This window comes from Grampus griseus, assembly GCF_964374135.1.
Source record: "Grampus griseus genome assembly, chromosome: 12".
NCBI classification, from domain to species: domain Eukaryota; kingdom Metazoa; phylum Chordata; class Mammalia; order Artiodactyla; family Delphinidae; genus Grampus; species Grampus griseus.
The window spans coordinates 28,830,236-28,852,985 of NC_139006.1; the positions used below are offsets into that span (position 1 = coordinate 28,830,236).

The following is a 22,750-nucleotide window of genomic DNA, read 5'->3' on the forward strand; positions in this document are numbered from 1 at the left end:
CGTAGAAGCCAGAATTTATTGAGCAGCCGTTACGTGCCAAATTCTGTGGTATTGCTTTATGTGCATTATATCGTATACCTCCTTACCTCTGTCTTGTCATCAGCCACATAGATTTGCCATAATGAAACTGAAAAACAAGCCTGCTAGGACGAAGCTGATCTCCAGGTAACTTACCTGCCTGTCAGAACAAAATTCAACACCCTTTAAAGGAGAACATCACAATCTAGACACTTAATGTGAAAATTACAATGTCCAGCGTCCAGTTGAAAATTATTAGACATATGCAAAACAAGAAAAAATCAATCAATGAAAATCGACCTAGAAATGGCAGACTCTTTGAAGCAGCTCTCTTTTTTTAACATCTTTATTGGAGTATAATTGCTTTACAATGTTGTGTTAGTTTCTGCTGTATAACAAAGTGAATCAGCTGTATGTATACATATATCCCCATATCTCCTCCCTCTTCTGCCTCCCTCCCTCCTTCCCTATCCCACCCCTCTAGGTGGCCACAAAGCACCAAGCTGATTTCCCTGTGGTGTGCAGCTGCTTCCCACTAGCTACCTATTTTACGTTTGGTAGTGTATATACGTCCATGCCACTCTCTCACTTCGTCCCAGCTTACCCTTCCCTCTCCCCGTGTCCTCAAGTCCATCTCTACACCTGCGTCTTTATTCCTGTCCTGCCCTTTTAATTATTTTCAAGATTAAAGAATACAAACATAATGAAGACAAAAACAGAATCTATAAAAAAGAATTGATGGACCAAAAGAACAGATGGAAGTGAGAGCAGTGGGAAAAAAAATACTGTAATTGAAATTTAAAATTCACTAAATGGGCTTAAGAGCAACTTAGACACCACAGAAGAAAAGACCAGTGAACTTAAATATAGGGTCTTAGAAGGTATCCAAATTGAAGCACAGAGAGAAGGGAGATTGAAAAATAATAATAATAAACAGAACCACAGTGACCTGTAGGATAATTTCAAAAGGTTTAACATAAGTGTAATTGGAGTCTTAGAAATGTGTGAATACAAAAAAATATTTTAAGAAGCAATGGCCAAATGTTTCCCTAGTTTGATGAAAAATATAAACCCATAGATCCAAGAAATTCAATCTAAACAAACAACAAAGAAAACCACACCAAGTCACAGTATAATTAAATTCTGAATAACAGTGATAGAGAAAAATAATAAAAGCATCACAATAAAAAGTACCTTATGTTCAAGGGAATGAGAATAAGAATTATCACAGACTACTCACCAGAAATGATGCCAGTCGAAAGACAAGAGGACAACATCTTTCAGTTTCTGCTGAAAGAAAGAGAAGAAAAATCAAGGTATAATTTTATATCCAGGTGGCAGAAATAAAGGTCAAATAAAGACGTTCTCAGACAAAAACAGGGTATGTGGGTATATGGCCAAAAATATTGAAAGTGGGGTCTTGAAAAGGTATTTGTGCATCCATGTTCATGGCAAGTTTATTGATAATCGCCAAAAGGTGAAAGTCTTCATCCTTGGAGAAATGGATAAACAAAATATGGTCCATCCATACAATGGAATATTATTCAGCCTTAAAAAGGAAGGACATTCTGATACCTGCTACCACATGGATGAACCTTGAGGACATTATGCTGTATGAAATAAACCGGTCACTAAAGAACACATACTGTGTGATTCCACTTATAGTCTATAAGGTATGCAGAGTAATCGTCTTTATGGAGACATAAAGTAGGATGGTAGTGGCCTCGAGCTGAGGGAGAGAGAGGGGTGAGGGTTTAGTGTTTAATGGGGACGAGTTTTAGTTTTGCAAGATGACAAGTTTGGGGTTTGGTTGTACAGCAATGTTAATGTAGTTAGTACCCCTTCACTGTACACTTAAAAATGTAAGATGTAAACTTTGTGTTATGTGGATTTTACCACAATTAAATGTTTTAGAGTGGGGTGTTATTTTCAGTATTATGTATTTCTTGCAAATGACTGGGTTTCTGTATTACCGGAGACTGAGCAGATGTGGTCTGGAGTGAACCTGAAAACAAGTGGAGGTTTTGTGAATCTGCCAACATGTGCAAGTAGAAACGAATACGCAACCAAGTCATAGCCACCACGTGCTGTCAAATGTTAGGACTGCTTTGGAAGGAGAGAAAAATCGCAAAGCAAGTGCTCCACGGGAGGTGGAGAGACAGCTGTGCTCCCTGCCAGAGGAGGAGTGGAAGTGATGTGACGAGAGACCCTTCCTGTAGCTGCGGTGCCCACCTTTATCAAAAAGCTTCGGAGTGAAGTGCAGTTGTAGGATCTTGAAGGAATCATTCAGGCTGCTCCATATTTTGTGCCTATTTGATGTTTAAATATTTTATTGCTTCCTAATTATAAACCTGGACTCTCAGGTTTTTTAGAAAAGTTTTTTTTCTGGGGACTTCCCTGGCGACCCAGCGGTTAAGACTCCACGCTTCCACTGCAGGGGACGCGGGTTCAAGCCCTGGTCAGGAAACTGGGATCCTGCATGCTGAGCAGCACGGCCAAAAAAAAAAAAAAAAAAAAAAGTGTTTTTTCTTAACCATATACATGTATTGATTGATCCATCGTGAAGGTAAAGTTCGAGATTCTTTTTGGCGGCCCGTACAGAACAGAAATAACTCTCTGTAATACAGGGCCCAAGCAGACTTCAGTAAGTTACAGTGTTCTCTGGTGCCTTGTTCTGCTCTTATTCTGTGTTCTTATTCCCAGACCGAGCACACTGAAATCATGGAGGTTAGGGTTCTTTATGGACAATGTCTTCCCATCCATTCTTTTTCTTCTTCAAAAGCAAGAACTTGGCCACCCTTTAGTCTCTGTTCCTGCTAGGACTGCAGACGCCTGCTCTCACTTCGTGGTATAACTTTATCCTAGTGTTTTTAATTCAATTAAATAAGCTCACCCCTTTAAAGCCTGCTCTATACTAGGCATGGCCATCAAGGCAAGACGACAGGACCCAAGTCCTTTTTTTGAAGAAATTAGAATCAAACTGGACAGAGAAACAAGCACATAAACGTAATAGAATAAAAACTATGACTACAGATAACGATTGCCGTGGATGCACGGCGCAGGATAAATTGATTTCAATCAGGAGAAATCGTAGGAGGCTTCCTGGAGATGGTGGCAAGGGAGCCAGGCCTTGATGCTGTCGAGAATGCCCAACAACAACGTAGGGAGTATTAACAGAGGGGTCAGGTTTAGACTCTCAGTTGACATTGACTGTAAAGAAAATCTGGACTCAGAGAGGATGAAGAGCTGGTGCCTGCGGCCGTACCCAGTTGTCATAATCAACATCAGGGCCCCAACTGTAGTCCTGGCTGTAATCCAATCCCACCTTCCTGGACTGCTGGTATCCTGGTGACCCCTGCAGTACTGGATGGTTGGGGTACCTAGAAGGGACCCACTGATACGCCTGTATTATGGAGTGTGGTTGTCCTGAGAGACAGCCTACTCTGTGCAGCTATGCCTGGCCTGCTGGACTGGATTTGCGTTACCAAGGAATCGGCAGGGTTCCCGGGTCCTACCCCCCTCATCTGTGACCTCAGAAGAGTCACAGCTACCTCAAAGCACCAGACAAATCAATAAATAGCAAAACCAAAGGGCCTGAGATTTTATGGCAAATCCCAAATGGTCCAGTGAGGCTCAAGTCGTGGTGTCTGGGATCAGGGAGAGGAGGCCAGGGGACACTCAGCTGGGCCATGGGGTTATTCTCCAGGTGGTGGAGGACAGGAAAGAAGGAGACGAAAGTGACGTGCTGAACCCGAGCGCTCTGACGGTAACTCTGGCGACGGTCCCAACGCGGAGGAGGGAGAAATGGAGACCATCATTTGGATTGCCATTGTCCAGGAGGAGATATGGAGAGCTGCCCTGTGGACAAGGATGCTGGTCATGAGCTAGAGAGCCGAGCACAGGCCAGGCGCCCACGCAGGAGCACGTGCCGGCTCCAGTGGGTCTCTGCTGGGAGTGGACCATGACTCGGGACCTGTCTCCAGCCGTCCTCTGAGAAGTGGAAGAGGTGTGAGGTCTTAAGATTCGTCCACATGCTTGCACCCGTCCCCACCCTCTCTCCTGTTAGGTTCCGTAAGGAACTGAAGGTCCAGAGACGGTGAGCCGCCCTCCACGTGCATCTGTGTCCGTCACCGCTAGAACTGGGCTAAAGGGATCTTCCAAATGCATAGAAGAGAAGATCTTTATCTTTCTCCCTGTAAATAAGCAATGACTGGAATGCATTTCTCCATAGTCGTGTCCCTTTAACTTCTCAGGCAAAGAGACATCTCTATGGAGAGATTTAAGATAGTCGTTTTTAAGTTCTTTTAACGATGGATACATTTTAACAACGTAGATATCTTTATTCTATCAGTTTGGACCAGGACCACTGTGAAGACACTAATGGTTAGTGGGAATCATCACAGAAGGAAGTCTGTAAATATCCGATGATGCGTCAATAATGAAATAGATTTTGCTGTCACCATGGCCACTCCCTGACTCCCCACCCCCACCCCAGCCCAGCAGCTCTCAGGATTTCTCTTTTCTCTCACCTACTTATCTACCCTTTTTGGACTGTCCGGACGTCCAGCATTCTTCTGACGACCCCGCCCATCACGCATCCCGGACACCCACAGACAGAAAGGGTCTCTGGAACACCCTGCTCTCACCAGACTCACACATCACAGCGTTACCTTTAGAGTGAGAGTGAGTCCTGGAGGGCGAGGGCTGTGATACCACTTCTCTTGTGTTGTCAATATCGAGACGCAGTCCTGGATCACGGGAGGTCTGCAATAAGAAGATAAGGAAACGAAGTAATAGTTGGATATTGTCTGGCATCCTAGAATCGTAGTGCCAGAGAGGATGTACAGACTTCCTATCTGGTATAGGAATTCTCTCTATAGTATCCAGACTCTTTAAAGAGAGAGAGAGAGATGTTAGGTCTGACAATATTTGCATAGCCCTGTTAGAAAAACTTCCTTACAGGGCAAAATAGTCTTACATGCTATAGCTTCTACCCTTGTTTGTTAGTCTATACACTGCTGGTACAACACGTAAGCCTGATTGCTCAGTTGGAATGAGCTGTACTATCAACGGGAAGGTGTGGTGTTGATGTAATGCAGGGTTTTTTTAAGAGACACATAATTCAGTGTACAAATAAGTGCGGAAATTACCACTAACATTCTGATGGGGAAAACAGGTATTTTTAAACTGACGAATGGTGAGGTTATTTCTATCGTATGTACCAGGTGTGGGGTGAGAAGAGAGAGGATTTAGTAGCTGAAATCTGTCACTTAGGTTAATCCAAAGACTGTCCAGTTTGTTTAATCCTAAATCTAAAAGCTTTCAGTTCTGTGTACTTCATACAAGAAATTTGCATTTTAATGGAGGACTGCAAAACGATTTTTGGAATGTTCCATCATTCTAAGTGGGGCATAACTCTTTTGTTATCAGGACATTTTTCTCTGTAATGCTAACTACAGAAAAAAATCTGCCTGGACCTGGGAGAAAAGATCTATGATAAGAGCAAGTTCTAGTCTAACTCTTTTCTGATAAAATCAAAGAAAGTTACTTTCTGTGTAGCTTTCTGTAAAATCTGTGCTCAGCAGTTCACTAATACTGCCCTGGCCTCGTGATAATAACAGCAGTAGCTCTGAGAGGTTTTACAAGTGGAGAACTCATAGTCCTGGAAAACCTTGTAACAGTAAAGAATGGGATGTAAAAGTTAAAGGAAGTTTGCATGTAAAAGCTACATACAATAGAAAGATGTAAGACTCACTTAACATGTAAACATATCTTTCACTTTGTAGAGTCACTTCTAAGAAAAAATTCACATAAAATGAATTTCTGAATGAATCATATTTACACAATTCCCTATTATATAATCAGAACGTATCTGATTACATAGTAGAAATCAACATTTAAAAAACCTATTTCAGAATTTAACAATTAACGATATATATATATATATATATATATATATATATATATATATTTTTTTTTTTTTTTGCGGTACGCAGGCCTCTCACTGTTGTGGCCTCTCCCATCCCAGAGCACAGGCTCCAGACGCGCAGGCTCAGCGGCCATGGCTCACGGGCCCAGCCGCTCCGCGGCATGTGGGATCTTCCCGGACCGGGGCACGAACCCGTGTCCCCTGCATTGGCAGGCGGACTCTCAACCACTGCACCACCAGGGAAGCCCTAACGATATAATTTTAAGGCTGTGAAAAAATCAAATTGCCCATAAATAAAATTCGACAGAAATATGTCTTACAGAAACTCTAGTATACAATATCTGGCTTTTATGGCTGAATCATAGAACCGTGTCCAATTTTAATACTTACCCAATAATATCAACACTAACTGAATAGCTAGTGCTAGATCCCACCTAAAACAAAGTATGTGCTCATTTAGCTGGACTTAGTAACATGTTACTACATACCTGACACTTCAATAGTGCAGGGTTTTAATAGGGCTGAGTGACAATTCAAACATACATTTCTAATAGGTGTGCAAGGATTTAGTATTAGCTAGATTTTTGAACCAGGGTAAAAACCATCTGGGTAATGCTGGCATGAATTTTATATACACACTAACACACAAGTGTATGATTTTAGGATGCATATATTATGTGTATATTTTATATATATACACACAGATACTATTTAAAGATGTAGTTATATATACAGAAGAGTCATGAAGTATTTAGAGTGGGATGGATCCACCTAGGACTAGCTCATGAACGTGTTAAAACCAGCTGTTTGTGTTCTGTTGACTGGACCCAGATCTTTGTTGCATGTTTAATATTTTTCTTTGTTTTGAAACAGGTTGTTTGGTATCAAATCAGTCATCCAAACAGACTGTTCCAGCACGTGGAAGATCATAGCAAACCCAGACCTGTCATGGTACCACCATGCCAACCCCATCGTCCTGCTGGTGATGTACTACACGCTGGCCACTCTAATCCGAATCTGGCTACAGGAGCCCCTTGTAAGGATCAAAGGTTTTCATGGTCTTGTCTGCAAAGTAGCCTGGAAACTCCAGGGGAAAGTGTTCATTCCTATCAACTGCTGGCTAATTAGTACTATATGCCAAAATAACTATAGTGTTCTTATTATAGTATTTTGCTTCTGCCAAGAGTTCTAACTGAATACAGATACTATCAGGACAAAGACCAGCTTCCCTACGTTAGCATCACCCCTGGCTACTCAGACGGTCTGTGGTGAGGGGAGTGGAAGCGTCGTTTTAATTGAGCACTTACTAAATGCCAGGCCACGTGCTAGGTTGTCTACATACATTATCTCATTCAATCCCCTGCATAACTCTCAAGAATAGGTATTGTATCCATCTTGGAGATGAGGAAAACGAGGTTCGAGAGGTAAATCACACATTTACCAAACAGTAAATATTGGATTCAAGCCTACATTTGCCGACAAAGCTAGGGTCTGTATGACGACACACCCTGTTACCACGGCGACTGGAGTTTCCTAAATCTTCTCAGACCTCCAACCTCCGATGGTGCTGTGGGGATGCCCCCGCTCTCGGCGGTACCATAAGCCCCGGGGGCCCCACCACGGGGCAGGGCTGAGGACTGGGCTGTTCCCTATGGGATTATTAGTAGCATATGGCACTTTGGGAACAGGACCAGGGTGGCTTGTGGCCTCTCTCTTTCCCCTTTCTGTGACAGGAAACTCCAGTCTGCTTTTGCTTCCCCTAAATGACCCTGAGAAGCTCAGCTGTAAGGCAGCTGATCCGCACACAGGGAGGCAGGTGGTGTAGACGGGGCTGCCGCATCTCACCTCATGGCCACGTGCTGGGGAGCAGAGCTCACATTAGACACCAGCCTGGCGCCTGTGATGCAGTCCCTCCAGCTCGGGGGCCCTGGTGCCCCGCCCGCCTCCCCTCTTTGTCTGCTCATCCAGGCTCCATCCACGCAGTCAGCTGGCTAGGCAACCAGTGTTTATCAAGAGCTAGCGTCTCAGACACTGGCCTGGGGCTGGGGGTAGAGCGTCGGTGTGAGGGGGCCCCAGGCGTGAGGCCCCGCTCTGGGGGACTCTACATTGTACAAGAGGAAAAGCAGCCCCCAAAGATGTGAGCAGGCCCAAGTCGGCACAGTGAAACCCTGAGAGGTGTGTTCCATCCATCCCAGCGGGAGTGCCTCCTGCAGGAAGGGGGTCTGCCCACCTCCCTCCTGTGGGAGGAGCACACAGGCGTGCTTGTTTGCAGGGGCCTCATGACTCACCTCTCCCTTGGAGCCAGTGATGGCAGTGACGTGGTGACAGAACGCTCTAAGGGCTCCTGGAGAAGCCCAGTTACCTTCTGTTACCTTTTCCTCCAAGTCTCTTCTAAGATATGAGTGTGCCAGTAGAACCCCTTAGAGTGGTGCTGTGTTCACTTCCGCCACAAACACACAGATGTGGGTATGTGTGTGCACACATAAAACTGTGCAAGAGAGATTAAACTATCTCACGGAAACCATCTCTGAACAATGTCTTAACCAACGACGGAAATGACTTTAAGGCCTTCGGGTTCACAAGAGTTCCAGGTGCCCTTGGCTTTCTCCGTGGTGTGTCAGGCAGGAGCTTGTGCCCAGGTGCTGCTGGGCTGTTACAGCCCCTCAGGCCCAGGAGACACTTGGCCTCCTTAGCCACGGGCCCTCTGGGGTGGACAGTCCACATTCCAGGCCACACAGTTCACAGCAGGTCACAAACCACAGCGTCTGCGGGGGTGTGTGGAGAACAGGGCCTAATCCACAACAGCATCGACCCTCGGGGTCTGTATTTTAAGCGGGGCTGGGACACGGGACTTTCTCACTGAGGTGCAGATGGAGGGCAGGTGCCTGGTTCTATCATGGCTCCAGGTGGCCTGGCACATTTCATGGAAAACATGAGTTCTGTGGTAAAAGTCTACGGTATATGTTTGAGAAAGAGAGAGAGAAGCAGGTGTCTGGAGGTGAATGTAACACACGGCTCCCCGGGGCATCTGGTGCTCCCCGTGGGTGCTCTGTGTGCACTGGGCCCCGGGAATTGGGCAGTGGCACTATGTGCCCTCCCTCTGCCCCCATATCAACATGTGTTAGTGCCTTTTACGGGGCATCTTTGTTGGGAACCATCCTCAACCACCAAGTGCGTTCTGATCCTTTTTTTCTATCAACTCTCCTGGACCAACTGTCTGATTCAGGCCAAGGTCCCATTAGGCAAGGCAGCTGTGTTATGTATCAACTCTCTTTTTGCTTAATATTGAGTGTAAGCTCTAGATGACTCTGCTTTTAGTAAATGTCTTCTTTATTAAAGATTCCCGTGGCTGAGTTCCACAGTCAGGTGTGACTTTTGTGAACCCAGCCCAGCCCCTTCCTCCTGCAGGTTAGAATACACACAGGAGGCTCGGTGACGTAGCGTGAGCGCCTGTTCCTGTATTCCACGGGGCTTAGCAGGGAACAGGAACAAGCGACACTGCTGTGCTTTGCATTTACAGGGTGGCATTTTGGCCATCTTTGAAAGCGTCTGGATAAAAGCCCATGTAGTGTATGCGTTACTTTACAAAATCATCACGTGGGGGTAGAGATGGGCAGCTGTGTCTGGTCTCCCAGGTCGCTGAGGGGCTGCTCCGGGGAGCAGGGCTGTCCTGTGGGTTATTCTGTGTCTCAGGTGCAGGAAGAGAGGACCAAGGAAGAGGACAGAGCCCTGGCCTGCAGCCCCGTCCCCGTCACAGCCGAGAGGAGGCGGAGCCTGTGGTACGCGACCCACTACCCCACGGATGAGAGAAAAGTAAGCCGCAAGGAAAGGGGTTTCTCGTTTATTTTGCTGCTTTTTATTATATTGCTGAATTCAGGTCACATGAGTCCACCTGCAAACCCAGATTGCTCAGTTTACGGGAGCAGTTTGATGAGGAAGTCTTAGTGCCCAACATCTGTTCAGAGAAGGGAACCCAGTGCTTCAAAAGGAAACCCCAGGCTCCATCAGACCCAGACTTTTATAGTTCAGTGCTTCTCCCTGAAGTCTCTTAAGCCTAGAAAGAGAGTGTTCTTAATTTTAAAAAAAATGTTGTATTTAAAACAAACAAAAAACAACAAAGAGACCCCTTGGCCCTGGGCGGTAACAGCTTGGGTGGTGGGATGCACTGCAGAGAGTAATTCCCTGTGTGGGGGTGGCTGCTGCAGTGACGATGACTGCTCACACGGCCTTCGGGACACCGGCCAGTCTGTGTGGACGTGCAGAGCCCCAGCCTCTCGCTGTGTCGGGGCCGCAGTGTGGATGCCAGGGATGGGAGCACAGCTGTGTGATTCTTCATCTTTTCACCATTTGTTCACTATTTTCAACACAACCCAGCCACTGACTTGTTAAAATGGCCCATCTGCAACGTGGTGAAGACAGATACAATTCTCAGACGGGGTCAGCACTTTGCTTCCCAGCACGTTTGGGAATCGAGGAGCAGATTCTCTGATTGACTTGGTGGAAGAGTTTCTCTAAGACACGTGGTCCTAGTTGATGCCTGACTGTCATGGACTGAGAGACAGGGAAACAATGAATGAACTTCTCAGGGAGCTGGCAGCCACGTGGAACAGACGTGGTGCCCGGAGACCTCTGGGGTTTCCGGGGGCCCTTTCCTCCCATCACACGTGTCAGACTGTCCTGCCATGTCACTAAGCCAGAGAGACAGCACAGCAGTTTCCAAAATGAGGTCTGTGGGCCATCCCTGGGGATTCCTGGGACCCTTGCCAGGATCCACAGGCTCGAAACTATTTTTGTAATAATACTTAAGACATTCGCCTTTGGACTATGTTGACAATTGCTCTGATGGTACAAAAGCACCAACCAAGGCAGCAGCACGAACCCCCGCAGCCGTGGTCGTGTCCTTGGAAAATAAGCAGAAAGGCCAGTTCCACTTAAGAATATTCTTGATGAACCAGGAACAGTCATTGCTTTTCTTAAATGTCAACCTTGAGGCACATACCTTTTTAATATTCTGAGTGACACGAGGGGAGGTCCCCCTGAAGTGCTGACCCCTCGAGGAGGAGAAGCACTTGGCAGGTGAGCCGCCCAGGTCGACGTGCAAGAACAGCTGACAGACAGTTGGAGTGGCTCAGGTATGGACATTCAGCAGTTACTGGAAAGTGAATGGAGTGGTCCATCGCTTCAAGGCAAACAACTGACAGCATTTGTTGCCAGTGATAAAATGAGAACTTTTAGTGAAAATTAGAATATTGGAAGACTCGGATTTTGTGCAGTACAGCGTGTCATTATTCAGTGGGGCTGTCTAATCCCTAAAGCACATCACCAGCACGTGCGGTCACAACGTGTGTGTAGGTAAAGGACCCGGTCCGGGTGCAGGATCCTCCAGGGGCTTTACTGATTCCACACACAGCTCACCTTCGGTTACTTCCCCATCTTGAGTTTGGGAGAGGGTCCAAGGAGAGGATCCACAGTCTGGATGGACTCCTGAGATACTTCTTTCTTTTCCAGCTGCATCGCTGGGTGAAGCCAGAGTTCCTTTAACTACTTCAACCAAAACAGTACCTCACAGCAGATTGAATGTGCAAACAGACATGAGAACCCAGACATTAAAGATACTCAAAAGTGTAAAACAACAACACTCTTTTCATTATTTTTTAAAACTATAGCTATTTGAATAAAATTATTTATGTGAACAAGTTTTTTTCCAATTTTTAATGAATTAACAAGTGAATAGTTTTAATGCCTCCATTTTAATTTCTAGCACAATAGGTACTGATGGATAGGACCTGCATAAATAAAAACTCTTTGGGACCTTCAGTGATTTTTAAGAAAGTGAATGAGTTCTGACCCAAAAAAGTGGGAGAACCTTTAGTTCAGCAGTTACTTGTTACTGGGGGGAGCCCCAAACCCCTAGCATTAATAGAGCTAAAAGGCATAATCGTGTCATAATTCTTTTGTTGCAGACAATACACAAATCTTAATCCCAGCCTGCACTGCACATCAAATTTTCTTTATTATGAAACTTCAATTTCTTGAAAAGTCAATACTTTCAGAATTCTGCAGACGTCTCAAAGGGTCCTAGGAATATAAAACCAAGCAGCTAATTCTATTAGAACAAAACACTTGAAAAAACGTAATCATGTGTAACCACATGAAACTTTTGTAGTCATGTGGTTAATGAATGAGTGCTTACTGACTGTCGTGATTAAAAGTTAACATCGGAAACTGGAAAGGGTTATAAAAACAGCACCCTCCAGCTGCGTTATTCATGCCTTTGTATTTTGCATGGCAGTTTTAACACACTAGCATGCAGCTAGCTGAAGGGATGGGTATGTGTGTAGTACAACTTTATCGCTGTGTATAAACATCATGATGCTTTCTGCTCACATATTAACGTGCTGTCCTGCATTGCTTTTTGCAGCTTTTATCCATGACTCAAGATGACTACAAACCATCTGATGTTAGTATATCCTTAGAATCCTCAATTTTGCGCGTGTCAGTGATGTAAAAGAGACATAAATGGAATTAGCCCCTCTGAGTGTATTTTAATGGTCTATAAAATTTCCATACATTTTAAAATAATTTTTTTGCAGAAATTGTATCTGGTTTATTGCTGTTAAAACACTGACTCATAAAACATGAGCTCACGTATAAACATATAAAATGTTTTTAAACTTTTAAAAAGCCACAGTGGAGGGTTTGCCTGTTCCATGATTTGAATAAGAAGTCTTGCATGTCCATGGACACACATATGTATGTGTGCGTGTATATGTTTATATGTATATGCATAAATGAAAAATTGTAAAGCTAAAGAGAGAAAAAAAGCAGGAAATTGTATTTAGTGTACAGAGTGCTGCAACATGGAATTGCAAGCTGCAGCATCAGGTAGAGACCTGTGGGGTTGCTGTCTAACCTGAGAATTTGCTAAGTCCTGGGAGCCGCGCAGGGTGTGGGGCAGGCAGGGGGGCCCGGGCAGTGCTCGGGCTGCAGGCCGGGACCCGGGCGAGTCTGGAGTTCCTGTAGCTGGAGGATGGCTGGGGGGAGGGGCCGTGAGCTGAGGCTGGAGAGGAGACAAGAGCAGGTCCTGAAGCCTCAGCAGCCTTTCCAGGCTTCACACTTCATAGCGAGGACGGAGAGGGGGGCACGGCCTGGGGTGCAGCAGAGGTGGGCAAGGTCAGGTTTACCTTGTCCTGTGATGGCTCTGTGGGGTGTAGGTTTGGAGGGGGTGAGCAAGACTGTCTTGCTAGTGGGCATCACTGCCGACAGTGTTCGGCCCCCCATCGGCTCTGCACCATCCCGTGTGCCCACCTACCAGGAGGGAAGGAGGCAGGTCCGCACTGGGAACCAGAGCTGCCGTCACAGCTGCTTTTGCCCCGCCTCCCTGGCAGGGCCTGTTGGTGACTGTGAATGGCAACCCTGTGGATTACCACACCATCCACCCCAGCCTTCCCCTGGAGAATGGCCCCGCCAAGGCCGACCTGTACTCCACCCCACAGTACCGCTGGGAGCCCGCCGCCGACTCCCCGGGTAAGGAGCCGGGATCTGTCTTTGGTTTATCCTCCCGCAGGAGCTCTGAATCTGTCTTTGGTTTATCCTTCATTGGATTTGGTTCTTTTTCCTTTTTTTTCTAGCAGAGGTTGCTTCCTTCCATGGTCAGTCTGATGAAGCTCATTTCCTTAACTTCTGCCTAGCTTTTGCCCCTCCATCTTGCTCTGTGTGTTCTGTCCTTGGGTAAAAAATAAGTGGCCTAATTGGGGTAAACTTTGAAAAATAAAAGGTAAAAAATTATTTTAAACAAGTCAACTTGTTTCTAGTGTTAAGACTATGTGCATATGTGTGTTTTACTCTTTCTGTAATTTGATGGCATAATCATGGCCAATAGTTCTGCTGGTTAGTGGATGATGTCTTCAGAAAGAGCTCTTTTCGTCTCATAAAAAAACCAAGAGCCCCAAAACGTGGATGAGGCCTTTCTCCCTTTTCTCTCAGTTTATTGTGTTGAAAGAAAGCTGCCCTGTTACTGTAGATGACAAATACATGCTCTGTACTGCTTGGGACGTTTATGTGAAATTCACATATTTGCATAGATTTTTATATAAAATAATCTGTCCCTCTAGAAAAGAAGGAGGGAGAAGATGAGAATGAAGAATTTGAGGAGGAGAAGGCCTACGAGGAGGAAAGGAGTGTCAAAGTCCATGCCATGGTCTCTGTGTTCCAGTTCATCATGAAGCAGAGTTACATCTGTGCCCTTATCGCTATGATGGTGCGTGCCTACGAGAACCCTTAACTTCTGCCTGGATTCTGCCCCTATATCTTGCTCTGTGTCCTGTCCTTGGGCACAGAATTCGTGCTGGAGGGATGGACGGTGCTTGCACCCCGCCGGCTCCAAGCCCCACCACCTCCTCCCGCCAGCACTGATGTCTTCATCTTCCCAATGTCTTGGCGGAGAATGGTCGCTTATGGTAATTTCTCATGGGCCCTTTATATTATAGATTTCAAAACCATGTCCTCTGTGCTACCTAGCCTCCTCCTAAATATTAATACCTTTCTCTCAAATTAGCCTAAGTCAGACTGTCCCCTATTTTGCCGATTTTAAAGGACATATGGGTAGTTTTTCTAAGTGGCATTGAAGGTGTTCACGATTAACAAAGGCCACTTTTATTTCTTTCAGATAATGAGGGTTATAGTCACAGCTTGTCTTAGATTTGAGGCTTTATTCCATTTGAGCTGCAGCAAACGTATACCGATCTAAACGTCAAGCGCCGAGTCCCCGAGGGCTTCTTCTGGTTGTGAGCTCTCAGTTTACCTGCGTTTCTGCTCACCGCTAGGAATATGCTCCATCCCCAGCATCAGAGCTTCAGAAATCGTCCTTGGGACCAGAGACAGGATAGAAAAGAAGGCCAATTTCTGCTCTTCCTAAAAACGAATTTTACTGGGAAAGCTAATTTATTTTGAGAAACTTATTTCACACAAAAGTCTTCAAATTTTGTGGCCAGTAGTGAGATCCCATGGACACCGTAAATGATAAAAAAAAGAAAATATTCTATAATTCTAGGGAAAAAAATCACCTAAAGACAGTTTCCCTAGGCTCTCAGTCCAGAGGTCTCCTGAGAAAACCTGTTTGCACATCAGCTTCAGCTTCTGCAAGGACCATGGCCATGGCTGAGAGCATTGGGAACAGAAAGCTCCTCGAAATTAAAGATGGCTCTTTTGGGGACTGCAAACTCTGTTCTCTAAATAATATGAATTCTGTGCTCTCTGGGTACTTTTTGACAGTTTATAGGTCAATCCCTAATTTACACTACAGCAAAACTCTATTTGAAAGCATCAAATAATTCAGATTCTGAACTCAAAAGAGTATACGTTTCTTTTTCTGTCTCTAAAAAGAAGGCAGAGAAGTTGGTTTCTTTATGTAAAGAAATAGAGCTTAAAAAAAAAAGAAAAACTTGAAATACACATTCAGTTCCTCAGTAGAAAAGAAATCTATTGTAAAAACAACACAGGAGAGCAGATCTCTTGTTAAAGACGTGCTCTCGTCTGGTGCCATTTCAGTTGTTTTCATGGAGCCCCAATATTAATGCTTTAAAAGTGCCTGTCTTCCGTGGAAGTTCCCCCGTGGCAGCAGACTTTTAATCACAGACAGAAAGGAGCACGGTCTGTTAGAACGATAGATGTCTTCGTTCAAAAACACAAAGAGCGGAATCCTCACAATTTCTTTTTCTCCCTCTTTCACCCAAACAAGGATAATGTACAGGGGGAAAAATACGCTGGAATTATAATATCTGCGAAGATTACTTTCTTGGGTCCTCCACAAAAAAATGGCCAGGTCTGATCTGAATTTCATCCTGGGATAAAGGCATTAAATATTACCGACCTTTGATAACACTATTTCCAAGGAATACTATCTTCATGAAAATAATGCAGACTTGGTAATAGTTGTCAGTCACTCACTTAATTTTACTAAAAGCAATTTTAATTTCCAGTTTATAATTACCATATGTTTTAACCAACAGTTTTAAATAACTCTACATTTAAAAAGCTAGCTCTGCTTTCGGACAGATTTGCACATTGCTGCAAGGAAGTATTTGTTTGTTCTGTGCTGACTTTATTCATTTATCTTATTTATCTCAATACTTATCTGCTTTCCAGAAGCAAAACAGACTTGTAAAACATTTCAGACTTTACGAATAACTCTTGGTAATTCGTGATACTCAAGAATATGACTGATTTCAATTAGCTCCAAATAACAGCTAGAAAATATTTTTAAAGACCTTTTCACAGAAATTTGGTATCCGAGATTATGGTATGAGAGGATAGATTTACTGAAGTTAATGGTTCTCATGAGCCTGATTTTCTAGAATGTTCCAGCAGCTGCCCTTTGAGATATCTTCTGGACCTGTGGGAGTTTGGTGTGAGTGGAAGATGTCTTGCCTCTTGCAGGGCGGAAGGGGAGGCCGGCCTCTCCATTAACCTGGCTTTACTGTTTGCGGTGTGCGGACACCTAACACTCTACCTCCTCCTGGAGATTCCCTGGTTCCTATCATGTCTGTCTTCCTGGCGGGTCTGCTAAGGGTGACCCCTGAAGCCAGCTTGTGTGCTGACCCTGTGGTCCCTGCAGCTTCCGTTTCTGAGCCCAGCTTGGCCACACTCACCCAGCACCCTGAAAAAATAGCCGACCCCAAGCTGGTTTGGAAGAATAAAGGAGAAAGCAGGTTGCTTCTCATTCTGCAAAGCAGGGTGAAAAGGAAGACATTCGGGGCTGGAGGGCAAAGGACGTGGAGTGAAGCCCCCTGCCCGACCCTCTTCCTTCCAGGAAGTCGAGGGCAAGTGCTAGCTCACAGAGGCAGCCTTTCTCCTCGCTGTGTCCCCTGCCGCAGCTGGGATGTCCCTCCATGATTTCACCACAACACCCTCCCTCCATAGTGTGAATGTTACTGACCTTTACCTGCTAGATAACGTCTAACTTAGCAGGGTGGGGCCTGTATGTTGTATTGACCGGCACCGTTTTCTCCTCCTTCCTTCCTGGAGGCGTGGAGCATCACGTACCACAGCTGGCTGACGTTCGTGCTGCTGATCTGGTCCTGCACTCTTTGGATGATTCGCAACAGAAGGAAATATGCCATGATCAGCTCTCCATTCATGGTTGTCTACGGAAATCTACTGCTCATATTACAGTACATATGGAGTTTTGAACTCCCTGAAATTAAAAAGGTCCCGGGATTTTTAGAAAAGAAAGAGCCAGGGGAACTTGCCTCAAAGGTAAGTGAACAGCAAAGCAAGAAAACAAAGCATTCAGACAAAACCACGGTAATCAAAACAAACACATCCAAGCAAAAAAGTACAAAAATACGTTCCAAATATTTGCTGCTGCTTGAAATCATAATGTTTTTCCTAGCCCTCAGGAAAATGTTAATATAAACATGTGGGCACTTAGAACAATTCCCCCTTCAGCTTTGGGAGAAGAATGGGAATATTAAGGGGTTCTATTTGCTGGCAAGAAATGTTCTTCTTTCCCATCTGTGGAATTCTTCAAAATAAGGAGCACTGCAGAAGCAACAGGGATCATGGAGAAATACATCATCTTCTGATACTTGTGCTGATGTCAGGGAAGGACAGGAAGTCAAGGACTAGCACCTTGAAGGGGACCACTGGTCCAAGTTGGTTTCCAGCCCAGATTGTCCTGTGCATCTTCCCGGGGCATCCCAGGCATGAATGCACCCTGGCACTGGACGGCATGCCAGCGTCCTCGGGAAAGGAGATTTAAAAGCCAGTGACTTTCAGCTGAAATCAAGTGGGTGCCTGACTCTATCTCAAGTGGAAAGGTTCATGTAATTGCTCCCACTGAAATGCAGAGAAGGCGTAGTAGTTGTTGAAATAGGCTTATGCTTCAAAGACTTGATGCTCGTGTTCCTAATTCTCTCCTTTCAGATCCTTTTCACCATTACGTTTTGGCTGTTGCTGAGACAGCACCTCACAGAGCAAAAAGCTCTCCAAGAAAAGGAAGCTCTTCTGTCTGAGGTCAAAATCGGAAGTCAGGAAAATGAAGAAAAAGGTAATTAGTGCGTGAGGTGTGTGACGGGAGGAAGGGCCCCCGAGGACATCCAGGGCGCTCTGCTCCAGACCAGAAGGAGGCCAGGTGTAGACGTGAGCAGATAAATGACCGTGTCCCGGGGCTAAGTCCCCGTCCACAGGAGCTTCAGAGACCCTGTGTCATTTGATCCTCACAAAAGTGACTCCCACTTCAGGGAAGAGAAACTGAAGCTCAGGGAAGTGCACTGGGTTCTCCACGGTCACATTTACTGAGTGTTAGTACCAAGAAAGTGACTCAAATCTTCCAAATTCGAATCCTCTTCTTTTCAAAGACGAATATACCACAAAGTCAAAAATAGAATCTGGTGTTTTGATGATCGATCACCTCTGTAGTTTTAGACCTGCTATATGGGTAAAATGAGAGCCTCTCACTCCCTACCTGCCTGGATGTACCAATAAATATCATTTAATGTTAGTAGAACGGCTTGGAGACCACTAGTGATGTGTGTAGCCTTGTCTGAAAAGGATGCCATAAAGGTTCACAGAGGTTGGGCTGGTAACCTTAAGACTAACCCGGTAAGGAGGAGAAAACCAACACACACCAACTCATCCTTTTCTTATAGCTTCTCGTTTAGACCTAACCATGGAGTTACTTTTCAGCAACAAAAGTCTATAAGATTTGAATCTTGACTCTTTGACTTTGGATGTGTCTGTTAATAGAGTGATTAAATTCACCAGTTACTTTATATAAAGAATAGTTCATTTAAGATCAGCAGTTGCTCTGACCTCTCACCTCACTTGCATTCCCCTCACTCTGTGGATCTCCTGGTCATTTGAATACATTATTTAGATGTATTTAACAGGTTGCCTTAGTAACACAAAAATGAGTCATATATTAGCATATTTTAAAGTAAGACCAAATATAAGCTTTGCATTGCAGTGCATAAAACTATTTTAAACTTAGGTAAATTACAATTATTCTTCAATTCTAATTTAAATTAAGTGATATTTGGCTTTAACTCTTACTTTCTTAGTTCTCTAAAAGCATACTTTTGGTTAAGATTATTACCATTAACCCAAATCCAGTAAAATACTGCTAGGATTGTCTGGAGTCATGTTAACAGTTGGAATTTGAAGTTGTCGTAGTAGTTTTTATTTGTGTTATTGTTGCCTATGTATTTTTCCTCGATCCTGCAATAGTTACAGCAGGATATTACAAGTGGAATAGGTGTTATAAAAAGATTAGTATAAAAGTATTACCAAATGTATTTCTTTAAAACTATATTTCAAGAATTTTAGGAAAATGGACTATAATTAGTTCCATAAATTCTGGCTTGTTTATTAGAACCATCTAAAATTATTTAACTCATATGGTAATGCACGAAATGTGTGCGCTGTGTGGCACTCCCATCACACCGGGCAGAGTGTGGTTCTGGTCCGGGGACCAGCTCCATTGAACAGCATGGTCTTCTCTTTTGAAGATGACGAACAGGACATACAGGTGGATGGGGAGGCCCAGGAGAAGAAGGAAGAAGAGGAGGCAAAGGAGGAGAAGCAGGAGCAGAAGAAGGAGGAGGACGACGACAATGAGCAGGACATCATGAAGGTGCTGGGTAACCTGGTGGTGGCCTTGTTCATCAAGTACTGGATCTACGTCTGTGGAGGCATGTTCTTCTTCGTCAGCTTCGAGGGCAAAATCGTGATGTACAAGATCATCTACATGGTGCTCTTCCTGTTCTGTGTGGCCCTGTATCAGGTGGGTACACAGCTGTCCCTGTTTTTCAATCCTCACATCTGTCCAGGAACGTACGTGAGCTTCTTTCGACAAGACTCTAAGTTACTGTGACCTCGTGAAAACATTGTGTAAAGGGGTCGATGAGATTCAGACATTACACGCTAGGAATCCTAAAATGAGAAGTAGCTCCCTTCAGCTTGTGCACTGATTTTAAATGTTAGGTTCTTAAAATGGTGGAGAAGTGGTTAGAGTGGGCATCCTTGTCTTATTCCTGGTCTTAGAAATGTCCATCAACAGAGGAATGGATAAAGAAGATGTGGTACATATACACAATAGAATATTACTCAGCCATAAAAAAAGAACGAAATAATGCCATTTGCAGCAACACGGATGGACCTGGAGATTACCATACTAAGTGAAGTGAGTCAGACAGACAAACATAAGTACCATATGATATCACTTACATGTGGAATCTAAAATACCACACAAATGAACTTATTTACAAAACAGAAACAGACCCACAGACGTAGAGAACAAACTTATGGTTACCAAAGGGAAGGGGGGAGAGATAAATTAGGAGTTTGGTATTAACAGATACACACTGCTATATATAAAATAGATAAACAAGGACCTATGGTATAGCGCAGGGCACTATACCCAGTATTTTGTAATGACATATAAAAGAAAAGAATCTGAAAAAATATATATATAGCTAAATCACTTTGCTGTACACCTGAAACCTATACAACATTGTAAATCAACTATACTTCAATAAATAAAATAAACATGACAAAACTGAAGAAAAACAAATGCATGTGTAAAATGAAGTCAGAAAAAATTCATAACTTTTTCAAAAGTTACTAATTAAAAAAATAAGTCTGGGGCTTCCCTGGTGGCGCAGTGGTTGAGAGTCCGCCTGCCGATGCAGGGGACACGGGTTCGTGCCCAGGTCCGGGAAGATCCCACATGCCGCGGAGCGACTGGGCCCGTGAGCCATGGCCGCTGAGCCTGCGCGTCTGGAGCCTGTGCTCCGCAATGGGAGAGGCCGCAACAGTAAGAGGCCCGCGTATCGAAAAAAATAAAAAATAAAAATAAGTCTGTATCATTAGATTACACTTTTGAATAGTAGTGTAAAAACCGTGGCTGGATAATCTAAAATACTGGATAATATTCGGTTCATTTGTATTTCAGAGTTTGGAATCAGAAAATCATGCGCATGTGCGTGTGTGTCTGTTTACAAATGTATGTATAATGCATTGAGTGCTTTAGTATTTCATTAATTAGAACATATGAAATGTTATATTGAAATGAGTTAGCCTCTCCACAAATTCCGTGTGACTGATGACGGGTGGGAACCTGATGATGTACACAAGTGTAACAGTAAACATTCCTGCCGGTAACCAAGAAAACAAGTAAAGCAACCTCGATTAACAAGAGGCGATTACCTGTGGAGATGGAAATGTCTCAACGGAGGTCAATCACACTTTGAAATATCCTTTTGAAATTCCGGGTAGATGTTCCCTAATGAAAACCCGCAGGTTTTTGGTAGAGAGGGATGCCTCCTCTCTGTGGCGGTCTCACATTTGTATTCACATGGCATCACTCTGAATTTCAAAATGGAGGCAAGTTCCCCAGCCATGACCACAAGCACAGAATACACCTCCCTGAAAGCCTCCCGTAGACCAGATATAGACCAGACATCATGCCGAAATAAACATGATTAATGATGATGATACAAACATCATTATTTCATCCTGGGAACAACTGGAAAGTAAGTACTCTTGAGGAGGAAACAAGCTCAGGGTAGCAGCTTTGCCCAAGGACACAGCTCACAGCTTCTGGTGGAACCGGATTCCAATCCACAGCCACCCAACCCTACGAGGAACAGAGCCTCAAAAACTAAATATGAACGTGCCTTTGTTTTCAAACATTCGTAAAGGAATCACCTGTCTTCTTTGAATAAAGCAGGTGTTTTTGTGCGTTTTCCTCTGACCGCTTTTTTTTTCTTATCTGTTGTTCAGGTGCACTATGAGTGGTGGAGACGGATCCTGAAATATTTCTGGATGTCGGTGGTTATCTACACGATGCTGGTGCTCATCTTTATATACACATATCAGTTTGAAAACTTCCCGGGCCTGTGGCAAAACATGACGGGGTTGAAAAAAGAAAAGTAAGTAATTGTGGTGGACAGCGGGATGGAAAATGACAAACAGCATGAGGTTGTGAATGTGTGTCGTTCAAAACATCTTTCTGGGAGGTTTTAGTAAAACATGACATCATCACTGGCTATAAGTTCCTCCAGAACTTATAGCCAGTGATGGCTATAAGTTCTAGAAGAATGGTACAGATGAACCGGTTTGCAGGGCAGAAATTGAGACACAGATGTAGAGAACAAACGTATGGACACCAAGGCGAGAAAGTGACGGGGTGGGGGTGGGGGTGGGATGAATTGGGAGATTGGGATGGACATATATACACTAATATGTATAAAATGGATAACTAATAAGAACCTGCTGTATAAAAAAGTAAATTAAATAATATTCAAAAAAAATAAAGTTTCCTCCAGAAGAGGACTCAGGTCTTGGTCATTTGGGGTTCTCATGACCTTGCCCTGAGCTTTTAGCACATAGTAGGTACTCAATAAATATCAACTGAAAAGTGAATTTTCCGCCCATTATTAATGAAATGGCATTTTCTAGTGTCGGCTTCATGTGAAGCACACCTGCCCGGTTCCTCACTGTCATGCTTCCTCCTTTCTTAGCTGGAGCCCAGTTCCTCATCAGTAGGTTCATAAGGTAACACATCAGCGTCTCCTCACTGATAGAGCAGGTGCTAAGATCTAAGGAGTAGTTGGTACCACAGGAAAAGTGCTCAGAGACTAGTGATGATGAAATCTTTCTTGTGCATGAAATAGATAGGAGTCTAGGCTTTTCTAATTTGCTTCTGTAAACTTCTGAAGTTCGTTTAGAAATCCCACCAGAACTGGGCATAGAACTGAGTATCCTGAGGTGGCCAAGAGGAAAGTTTAAAAGGAGGGTTCA

The 22,750-nt window shown here is 44.2% G+C and overlaps 1 protein-coding gene across 4 annotated transcripts in view; it reads left to right on the forward strand.

The window, feature by feature from the left end:
* PIEZO2 (piezo type mechanosensitive ion channel component 2) overlaps positions 1–22,750 on the forward strand; it is a gene marked incomplete at its 5' end in the record, with an annotated part of 334,873 nt that overhangs the window by 220,569 nt on the left and 91,554 nt on the right. For all 4 annotated transcript variants that reach the window (XM_082668432.1, XM_082668434.1, XM_082668433.1 and 1 more), the window contains 9 exons: positions 6,821–6,983; positions 9,641–9,760; positions 12,369–12,407; positions 13,336–13,474; positions 14,062–14,207; positions 16,973–17,203; positions 17,873–17,996; positions 19,456–19,730; positions 21,731–21,879. In XM_082668432.1, the coding sequence (XP_082524558.1) occupies positions 6,821–6,983; positions 9,641–9,760; positions 12,369–12,407; positions 13,336–13,474; positions 14,062–14,207; positions 16,973–17,203; positions 17,873–17,996; positions 19,456–19,730; positions 21,731–21,879 (1,386 nt within the window). The remainder of the gene's footprint in view (positions 1–6,820; positions 6,984–9,640; positions 9,761–12,368; positions 12,408–13,335; positions 13,475–14,061; positions 14,208–16,972; positions 17,204–17,872; positions 17,997–19,455; positions 19,731–21,730; positions 21,880–22,750) is intronic.